This window comes from Oncorhynchus nerka, unplaced genomic scaffold (genome assembly GCF_034236695.1).
Source record: "Oncorhynchus nerka isolate Pitt River unplaced genomic scaffold, Oner_Uvic_2.0 unplaced_scaffold_811, whole genome shotgun sequence".
NCBI lineage: Eukaryota > Metazoa > Chordata > Actinopteri > Salmoniformes > Salmonidae > Oncorhynchus > Oncorhynchus nerka.
In genome coordinates this window covers 280,595-291,807 of record NW_027040444.1, presented here as the reverse complement: position 1 = coordinate 291,807, position 11,213 = coordinate 280,595, and the positions used below count along the sequence as shown (strand labels likewise).

Sequence of the window (11,213 nt, the reverse complement as noted above, 5' to 3'; positions counted from 1 at the left end):
TTCAGTCTGCTTTCCAACAGACACTGGGACATTAATTCACTTTTCAGCAGGACAATAACCTAAAACACAAGGCCAAATCTACACTGGAGATGCTTACCAAGAAGACCGTGAATGTTCCGGAGTGGCCTAGTTAGAGTTTCAATCCAAAGTAAGTCTGGCAAGACTTGAAAATGATTGTCTAGCAATAATCAAACAACCAACTTGTCAGTGCTTGAATAATTGTTTAAAGAATAAATGGGCAAATATTGTACAATCCCTTACTCAGGTGTGAGTTGTACCCAGAAATATTAACAACTGTATTTGCTGCAAAGGTGTTTCTAACAGGTGGGGCTGAATAATTATCTCAGGGGGCTGAATAATTATCTAATCAAGATATACAGTGCCTTCGGAAAGTATTCAGACCCCATTTGACTTTTACATTCATTTCGTCTACTTTACAGCCTTATTCTAAAATATATTAAATACCCCGTAATGACATCACCATGGAAAAAAATCAAGATATACAGTCTAGTATTCAACCCCTCTTTTACACATTTCGTTACTTTACAGCCTTATTCTAAAATATATTAAATTTAGACATCAGACAATACCCCGTAATGACACTTCACAATGCCCCGTAATGACATCACAATACCCCGTAATGACATCACAATACCCCATGTAATGAATGTTTAGAAATGTTTATTACAAATAACAAACAGAAATACATTATTTACAGTAGTAGTATTCAGACCCTTTGCTATGAGACTCGAAATTAAGCTCAGGTGCATCCTGTTCCCATTGATCATCCTTGATGTTTCTACAACTTGATTGGAGTCCACCTGTGGTAAATTCAATTGATTGGACATGATTTGGAAAGGCACACACCTGTCTATATAAAGTCCCACATTTGACAGTGTATGTCAGAGCAAACAACCAAGCCATGAGGTCGAAGGAATCGGAGACAGGATTGTATCGAGCACAGATCTGGGAAAGGGTACCAAAACATTCCTGCAGCATTGAAGGTCCCCAAGAACACAGTGGCCTCCATCATTTTTAAATAGAAGACGTTTGGAACCACAAGACTCTCCCTAGACCTGGCTGCCCAGCCAAACTGAGCTAATCAGGGGAGAAGGGCCTTGGTCAGGAGGTGACCAAGCACATGAGGGTCACTCTGACAGAGCTCCAGAGTTCCTCTGTGGAGATGAGAGAACCTTTCCAGAAGGACAACCATCTCTACAGGTCTTCGTGGTAGAGTGGCCGGACAGAAGCCAATCCCAGTAAAAGCCATGACAGCCCACTTGGTTGCCAAAAGACACCTAAAGGACTCTGACCATGAGAAACAAGATTCTCTGGTCTGATGAAACCAAGATTGATCTCCTCGAATGCCAAGCGTCAGATCTGGAGGAAACCTGGCACCATCCCTACGGTGAAGCATGGTGGTGGCAGCATCATGCTGTGGGGATGTTATCAGCGGCAGGGACTGGGAGACTAGTCAGGGTTGAGGCAAAGAATAACGGAGCAAAACAGAGAGATCCTGATGAAAACCTGCTCCAGAGCGCTCAGGACCTCAGACTGGGGTGAAGGTTCACCTTCTAACAGGACAACGGCCCTAAGCACACAGCCAAGACAACGCAGGAGTGGCTTCAGGACAAGTCTCTGAATGTCCTTGGTGGCCCAGCCAGAGCCCGGACTTGAACCCGATGGAACATCTCTGGAGAGCCCTGAAAATAGCTTCCAAATATGGAATATACATACTTCTGTCTCAGTATGACCACTAGATGGCAGCATTCAACACTGGGTATCACTATCAACACACCTTCTGTCTCAGTATGACCACTAGATGGCAGCATTCAACACTGGGTATCACTATCAACACACCTTCTGTCTCAGTATGACCACTAGATGGAAGCATTCAACACTGGGTATCACTATCAACACACCTTCTGTGTCTCTCTCACACACCAACACACACACGCTTACACAAGGGGTGGCTGTGTGAGGAGTGTTATTCTACACACACATAACCGTCACACACAGACACTTTGTCACACACCCCTGAGCAGAACACAAGTCAAAGAAGTCATTGTGACTGAGCAGTAAATCTGATTACTATCACATATTTCAGAGATAGACATGTGATTCTCTCTCTCTCACACTCACACACACACACACAGTCTCTTACCTGTGCGTCAGCCTCTATGTTCCCCTCCTGTACCCCCTGCTGTCTGCTGGCCTGAGAGGAGAGAGAGCACATCTGTCAGATCTATGTCCCACACATCTATATCTGTCAGATCTATGTCCCACACATCTATATCTGTCAGATCTATGTCCCACACATCTATATCTGTCAGATCTATGTCCCACACATCTATATCTGTCAGATCTATGTCCTACACATCTATATCTGTCAGATCTATGTCCTACACATCTACAGTACCAGACAAAGGTCTGGACACATCTATATCTGTCAGATCTATGTCCCACACATCTATATCTGTCAGATCTATGTCCCACACATCTATATCTGTCAGATCTATGTCCCACACATCTATATCTGTCAGATCTATGTCCTACACATCTACAGTACCAGACAAAGGTTTGGACACATCTATATCTGTCAGATCTATGTCCTACACATCTACAGTACCAGACAAAGGTTTGGACACACCTATATCTGTCAGATCTATGTCCTACACATCTACAGTACCAGACAAAGGTTTGGACACACCTATATCTGTCAGATCTATGTCCTACACATCTACAGTACCAGACAAAGGTTTGGACACACCTATATCTGTCAGATCTATGTCCTACACATCTACAGTACCAGACAAAGGTTTGGACACACCTACTCATTCAAAGTGTTAAACAAATCAAAAGATTAGATTTAATATTTGAGATTCTTCAAAGTAGCCACCCTTTGCCTTCATGACAGCTTTGCACACTCTTGACATTCTCTCAACCAGCTTCATGAGGTAATCACCTGGAATGCATTTTAATTAACAGGTGTGCCTTCTTAGAAGTTAATTTGTGGAATTCCTTTCCTTTTTAATGTGTTTGAGCCAATCAGTTGTGTTATGACAAGGTAGGGTTGGTGTACAGAAGATAGCCCTATTTGGTAAAAGACCAAGTCCATATTATGGAAAGAACAGCTCAAATAAGCAAAGAGAAACGACAGTCCATCATTCCTTTTAGACATGAAGGTCAGTCAATCCGGAACATTTCAAGAACTTCGAAAGTTTCAAGTGCAGTCGCAAAACCATCAAGCGCTATGATGGAACTGGCTCTAATGAGGACCGCCACAGGAAGGAAGACCCAGAGTTACCTCTGCTGCAGAGGATAAGTTCATTAGAGTTAACTGGCTCTCATGAGGACCACCACAGGAAAGGAAGACCCAGTTACCTCTGCTACAGAGGATGAGTTCATTAGAGTTACCATCCTCAGATTGCAGCCCAAATAAATGCTTCACAGAGTTCAAGTAACAGGCACATCTCAACATCAACTGTTCAGAGGAGACTGTGTGAACCAGGCCTTCATGGTCGAATTGTTGCAAAGAAACCACTACTAAAGGACACCAATAAGAAGAAGAGACTTGAATGGGCCAAGAAACACGAGCAATGGAAATTAGACCGGTGGAAATCTGTCCTTTGGTCTGAGGAGTTCAAATTTGAGATTTTTGGATCCAAGCGCTTTTTGAGAGGCAGAGTAGGTGAACGGATTATCTCCATGGTTCCCACCGTGAAGCATGGAGGAGGTGATGTGATGGTGTGGGGTTCCCACCGTGAAGCATGGAGGAGGTGTGATGGTGTGGGGTTCCCACCGTGAAGCATGGATGAGGTGATGTGATGGTGTGGGGTTCCCACCGTGAAGCATGGAGGAGGTGATGTGATGGTGTGGGGTTCCCACCGTGAAGCATGGAGGAGGTGATGTGATGGTGTGGGGTTCCCACCGTGAAGCATGGAGGAGGTGATGTGATGGTGTGGGGTTCCCACCGTGAAGCATGGAGGAGGTGATGTGATGGTGTGGGGTTCCCACCGTGAAGCATGGAGGAGGTGATGTGATGGTGTGGGGGTGCTTTGCTGGTGACACGGTCTTTGATTTATTTAGAATTCAAGGGACTCTTAACCAGCATGGCTACCGAAGCATTCTGCAGCAATACGCCGTCCCATCTGGTTTGCGCTTAGTGGGACTATCATTTGTTTTTCAACAGGACAATGACCCAACACACCTCCAGGCTGTGTAAGGTCTATATTACCAGGAAGGAGAATTATTGAGTGCTGCATCAGATGGCCTCCACAATCACCCGACCTCAACCAAATTGAGATGGTTTGGGATGAATTGGACCGCAGTGTGAAGGAAAAGCAGCCAAGTGCTCAGCATATGTGGGAACTCCTTCAAGACTGTTGGAAAAGCATTCCAGGTGAAGCTGGTTGAGAGAATGCCAAGAGTGTGCAAAGCTGTCATCAAAGCAAAGGGCTGAAGAATCTCAAATATATTTATTTGTTTAGTTTTTAGTTACTACATGATTCCATAGGTGTTATTTCATAGGTGTGTCCAAACTTTTGGCTCGTACAGATCTATGTCCCACACATCTATATATACCAGATCTATGTTCCCCTGACCTCTGACCCCTCACCTGTAGCAGGATGACCAGCAGTCTCCTGAAGTGACCTGACGTGTCTCCTGTTACATCCTCCTCCAGGTCTGCATCAAACTCTGGAACACGAACACACACACACACAATTAGTGAGTCAGTGTGTGTGTGTGTTACCCTGGCGGTAGGCAGCAGTGTGTGTGTGTGTATCTGTGTGTTACCCTGGCGATAGGCAGCAGTGATGTCCTTAATCTGCTGGGCCGTTCTAGAAGACAGGATCTCAATCAGCACCTTCTCATCGGTCCCCGCCCCCTACACCGTGACATCAACACACAGTCACTATGACATCACACCGTCACTCACAGGATATGACATCACTAGTCCTGGGTCAAATACCTTGATGGCGTTCCGTAGTGATGTCACATCGTAAAGGATGGGCGGAGTCATTAGAGCCACTACCAGAGTCTCAAACGTTCCCCCCAGTTCACCCTGCAGATCACCTACCAGGTCCTGGAGAGAGGAGGGAGGAGGAAAGAGAGAGGAGGAGGACGAGGGAGGGAGGGAAGGAGGGGGAGAGAGAGAGAGAGAGAGAGAGAGAGAGAGAGGAGAGACAAGAGGAGGGAGGGAGGGAGAGAGAGAGAGAAAGGTAGAGGGAGGATTGTGTTAAGGTTGTATTGTGGTTGTAGATTACATTAGATGAGTTTATTGTTCATATGCACAGGGTCACAGATGTCATTACAGGGTATTGTGGTTGTGGTTGTATTGTGGTTGTGGTTGTATTGTGGTTGTATTGAGGTTCTATTGTGGTTGTGGTTGTATTGTGGTTGTGTTGTGGTTGTATTGAGGTTCTATTGTGGTTGTGGTTGTATTGAGGTTCTATTGTGGTTGTGGTTGTATTGTGGTTGTGGTGTGGTTGTATTGTGGTTGTGGTTGTATTATGGTTGTATTGTGGTTATATTGTGGTTGTGGTTGTATTGTGGTTGTATTGTGCTTGTGGTTGTATTGTGGTTGTGGTTGTATTGTGGTTGTGGTTGTGGTTGTATTGTGGTTGTATTGTGGTTGTATTGTGGTTGTGGTTGTATTGTGGTTGTATTGTGGTTGTGGTTGTATTGTGGTTGTATTGTGGTTGTGGTTGTATATTGTGGTTGTATTGTGGTTGTGTTTGTATATTGTGGTTGTATTGTGGTTGTGGTTGTATTGTGGTTGTGGTTGTATTGTGGTTGTATTGTGGTTGTGGTTGTATTGTGGTTGTGGTTGTATTATGGTTGTATTGTGGTTGTGGTTGTATTGTGGTTGTATTGTGGTTGTGTTTGCTTGTGGTTGTATTGTGGTGGTTGTATTGTGCTTGTGGTTGTATTGTGGTTGTGGTTGTATTGGTTGTGGTTGTCTTGTGGTTGTGGTTGTATTGTGGTTGTATTGTGGTTGTGGTTGTATTGTGGTTGTGGTTGTATTGTGGTTGTGGTTGTATTGTGGTTGTATTGTGGTTGTAGTTGTGTTTGCATTGTGGTTGTGGTTGTATTGTGGTTATATTGTGGTTGTGGTTGTATTGTGGCTGTGGTTGTATTGTGGTTATATTGTGGTTGTGGTTGTATTGTGGTTATATTGTGGTTGTGGTTGTATTGTGGTTATATTGTGGTTGTGGTTGTATTGTGGTTGTGGTTGTAGTTGTATTGTGGTTGTGGTTGTAGTTGTATTGTGGTTGTGGTTGTGGTTGTATTGTGGTTGTGGTTGTATTGTTGTATTGTGGTTGTGGGTTGTGGTTGTATTGTGGTTGTGGTTGTATTGTGGTTATATTGTGGTTGTGGTTGTATTGTGGTTATAGTTGTATTGTGGTTGTATTGTGGTTGTATTGTGGTTGTGGTTGTATTGTGGTTGTATTGTGGTTGTGGTTTGCATTGTGGTTGTGGTTGTGTTTGCATTGTGGTTGTGGTTGTGTTTGTATTGTGGTTGTGGTTGTATTGTGGTTGTATTGTGGTTGTATGTGGTTGTGGTTGTATTGTGGTTATATTGTGGTTGTATTGTGGTTGTGGTTGTATTGTGGTTATATTGTGGTTGTATTGTGGTTGTGGTTGTATTGTGGTTATATTGTGGTTGTGGTTGTATTGTGGTTATATTGGGTTGTGGTTGTATTGTGGTTATATTGTGGTTGTGGTTGTATTGTGGTTATATTGTGGTTGTGGTTGTATTGTGGTTATATTGTGGTTGTGGTTGTATTGGTTATATTAGTTATATTGTGGTTGTGGTTGTATTGTGGTTATATTGTGGTTGTGGTTGTATTGTGGTTATATTGTGGTTGTGGTTGTATTGTGGTTGTATTGTGGTTGTGGTTGTATTGTGGTTGTATTGTGGTTGTGGTTGTATTGTGGTTGTGGTTGTATTGTGGTTATGGTTGTATTGTGGTTATATTGTGGTTTTGGTTGTATTGTGGTTGTATTGTGGTTGTGGTTGTATTGTGGTTGTATTGTGGTTGTATTGTGGTTGTGGTTGTATTGTGGTTGTGGTTGTATTGTGGTTGTGGTTGTGGTTGTATTGTGGTTGTGGTTGTATTGTGGTTGTATTGTGGTTGTGGTTGTATTGTGGTTGTATTGTGGTTGTGGTTGTATTGTGGTTGTATTGTGGTTGTGGTTGTATTGTGGTTGTATTGTGGTTGTGGTTTGTATTGTGGTTGTATTGTGGTTGTGGGTTGTATTGTGTGGTTGTATTGTGGTTGTATTGTGTTGTGGTTGTATTGTGGTTGTATTGTGGTTGTGGTTGTATTGTGGTTGTATTGTGGTTGTGGTTGTGGTTGTATTGTGGTTGTGGTTGTATTGTGGTTATATTGTGGTTGTGGTTGTGGTTGTATTGTGGTTATATTGTGGTTGTGGTTGTATTGTGGTTATATTGTGGTTGTGGTTGTATTGTGGTTATATTGTGGTTGTATTGTGGTTATATTGTGGTTGTGGTTGTATTGTATTGTGGTTGTATTGTGGTTGTATTGTGGTTGTGTTCTGACCTTGCCATGCAGGGTCTTGTATGCAGCTTTGATCTGCTGTCTCTGGCTGTTGCTACTTTGAGACGTCAACAACTTCATGATGGAATCCTCATCGGTTCCTACGGCAACAAACACCATAGTCAAATCTTTGGTGCCATGGTTACTCCCTCACTTTGCAGCACATTCAGACCACACACACCACTGACCCAGTCCCTTCATGGCCTTGTAGAGGGTCTCTGCATCTTGGTTGGCGTTGAAGTTTCCACTGGCTCTCACACTGCCTCGGCAGCCTATCAGAGAACAGACACACAGTGAGGAGGACTGTGGGTAATGTAGTTCAGGGTAGACCAGAGAGGACTGTGGGTAGTGTAGTTCAGGGTAGACCAGAGAGGACTGTGGGTAATGTAGTTCAGGGTAGACCAGAGAGGACTGTGGGTAATGTAGTTCAGGGTAGACCAGAGAGGACTGTGGGTAATGTAGTTCGGGGTAGACCAGAGGACTGTGTGTAGTAATGTAGTTCAGGTAGACCAGAGAGGACTGTGGGTAAAGTAGTTCAGGGTAGACCAGAGAGGACTGTGGGTAAAGTAGTTCAGGGTAGACCAGAGAGGACTGTGGGTAAAGTAGTTCAGGGTAGACCAGAGAGGACTGTGGGTAATGTAGTTCAGGGTAGACCAGAGAGGACTGTGGGTAAAGTAGTTCAGGGTAGACCAGAGAGGACTGTGGGTAAAGTAGTTCAGGGTAGACCAGAGAGGACTGTGGGTAATGTATACTGAACAAATATATAAAAACGCAGTTCATATAAAGAAATCAGTCAATTAAGAGGCTCCTCCTCACATGACTGGCTCCTCCCTCAGTCCTAATCTATTGATTTCACATGACTAGGAATACTTATATATATATATATAATACACACACACACACGACTGGATCCCCCCTCAGCTAACAGGAGAAGTGTGTGTGAGGTAGTGCAGTCTAAGGTCACTGTTGTTAGCTGACGCTGGTGGTTTTGGGAACATTGTTGTTTAGGGAGGGGAACCACGGAATGTTTCTGGAATGAGACGAACACAACAGAGTCCAGGATTGTCTGTCAGAGCCCAACAACATCCTCCATACACAGCAGCTGATTGGATTGTAATGGAGAGGCTAGTGGGACCAATAGGAGAGGTGTAGAGCAGCCAGACAGGAAGGAACCAAAACAACATCCTCCCCCCTCCACACACAGCAGCTGATTGGATTGTAATGGAGAGGCTAGTGGGACCAATAGGAGAGGTGTAGAGCAGCCAGACAGGAAGGAACCAAAACAACATCCTCCCCCCTCCACACACAGCAGCTGATTGGATTGTAATGGAGAGGCTAGTGGGACCAATAGGAGAGGTGTAGAGCAGCCAGACAGGAAGGAACCAAAACAACATCCTCCACACACAGCAGCTGATTGGATTGTAATGGAGAGGCTAGTGGGACCAATAGGAGAGGTGTAGAGCAGCCAGACAGGAAGGAACCAAAACAACATCCTCCACACACAGCAGCTGATTGGATTGTAATGGAGAGGCTAGTGGGACCAATAGGAGAGGTGCAGAGCAGCCAGACAGGAAGGAACCAAAACAACATCCTCCCCCCTCCACACACAGCAGCTGATTGGATTGTAATGGAGAGGCTAGTGGGACCAATAGGAGAGGTGTAGAGCAGACAGACAGGAAGGAACCAAAACAACATCCTCCACACACAGCAGCTGATTTGATTGTAATGGAGAGGCTAGTGGGACCAATAGGAGAGGTGCAGAGCAGCCAGACAGGAAGGAACCAAAACAACATCCTCCCCCCTCCACACACAGCAGCTGATTGGATTGTAATGGAGAGGCTAGTGGGACCAATAGGAGAGGTGTAGAGCAGCCAGACAGGAAGGAACCAAAACAACATCCTCCACACACAGCAGCTGATTGGATTGTAATGGAGAGGCTAGTGGAACCAATAGGAGAGGTGTAGAGCAGCCAGACAGGAAGGAACCAAAACAACATCCTCCACACACAGCAGCTGATTGGATTGTAATGGAGAGGCTAGTGGGACCAATAGGAGAGGTGCAGAGCAGCCAGACAGGAAGGAACCAAAACAACATCCTCCACACAGGAGTCCAGAATGAAAAAACAAAAACAGGTTTTTAGGAATTTGTGCAAATGTAATATAATGTAAAATAAATAAATAAATAAATACTACTTAAGTCATTTGAGTATCTATACTATTTATATTTTTGACAACTTTTACTTTCCTACATCCCTAAAGAAAATAATATACTTTTTACTCCTTCCATTGTCACTGACACCCAAAAGTACTAGTTACATTTTGAATGCTTATCAGGACAGGAACATGGTCTAATTCGCTCTCGTCAAGAGAACATCCCTGGTCATCTCTACTGCCTCTGATCTGGAGGACTCACTAAACAGAGAACATCCCTGGTCATCCCTACTGCCTCTGATCTGGAGGACTCACTAAACAGAGAACATCCCTGGTCATCCCTACTGCCTCTGATCTGGAGGACTCACTAAACAGAGAACGTCCCTGGTCATCCCTACTGCCTCTGGTCTGGAGGACTCACTAAACAGAGAACATCCCTGGTCATCCCTACTGCCTCTGATCTGGAGGACTCACTAAACAGAGAACATCCCTGGTCATCTCTACTTCCTCTGGTCTGATTTGAGTCCCTGGTGGCGTAGTGTGTTACTGATGGTAGGCTTTGTTACTTTGGTCCCAGCTCTCTGCAGGTCATTCACTAGGTCCCACCGTGTGGTTCTGGGATTTTTGCTCACCGTTCTTGTGATCATTTTGACCCCACGGGGTGAGATCTTGCGTGGAGCCCCAGATCGAGGGAGATTATCTGTGGTCTTGTATGTCTTCCATTTCCTAATAATTGCTCCCACAGTTGATTTCTTCAAACCAAGCTGCTTTCCTATTGCAGATTCAGTCTTCCCAGCCTGGTGCAGGTCTACAATTTAGTTTCTGGTGTCCTTTGACAGCTCTTTGGTCTTGGCCATAGTGGAGTTTGAAGTGTGACTGTTTGAGGTTGTGGAGAGGTGTCTTTTATACTGATAACAAGTTCAAACAGGTGCCATTAATACAGGTAACGAGTGGAGGACAGAGGAGCCTCTTAAAGAAGAAGTTACAGGTCTGTGAGAGCCAGAAATCTTGCATGTTCGTAGGTGACCAAATACTTATTTTCCACCATAATTTGCAAATAAATTAATTAAAAATCCTACAATGTGATTTTCTGGATTTTTTTTCTAATTTTGTCTGTCATAGTTGAAGTGTAGGTCTAGAACTTAAGGAATGATTTGTACCAAATACAATGTTCTTAGTTTTAGAGATGTTCAGGACCAGTTTATTACTGGCCACCCACTCCAAAACAGACTGCAACTCTTTGTTAAGGGTTTCAGTGACTTCATTAGCTGTGGTTGCTGATGGGTATATGGTTGAATCATCAGCATACATAGACACACATGCTTTGTTTAATGCCAGTGGCAGGTCATTAGTAAAAATAGAAAAGAGTAGATGGCCTGGAGAGCTGCCCTGCGGGCGCCACACTTCACGTGGCGTTCCGCATCACCTGCTAAGTGAGTGGGGCCACTACGCCCCTGCTAAGTGAGGGGGGCCACTACGCCCCTGCTAAGTGAGGGGG

The 11,213-nt window shown here is 44.4% G+C and overlaps 1 protein-coding gene across 1 annotated transcript in view; it reads right to left on the bottom strand.

The window, feature by feature from the left end:
• The window catches only part of LOC135571069 (annexin A5-like), a 36,625-nt gene that overhangs the window by 22,843 nt on the left and 2,569 nt on the right, over nt 1–11,213 (bottom strand). Inside the window, exons 2-7 of the mRNA XM_065016875.1 lie at nt 7,754–7,868; nt 7,569–7,666; nt 4,973–5,086; nt 4,798–4,888; nt 4,619–4,698; nt 2,165–2,215 (exon numbers count right to left, since the gene is read on the bottom strand). Coding sequence (XP_064872947.1) covers nt 2,165–2,215; nt 4,619–4,698; nt 4,798–4,888; nt 4,973–5,086; nt 7,569–7,666; nt 7,754–7,868 — 549 coding nt within the window. The remainder of the gene's footprint in view (nt 1–2,164; nt 2,216–4,618; nt 4,699–4,797; nt 4,889–4,972; nt 5,087–7,568; nt 7,667–7,753; nt 7,869–11,213) is intronic.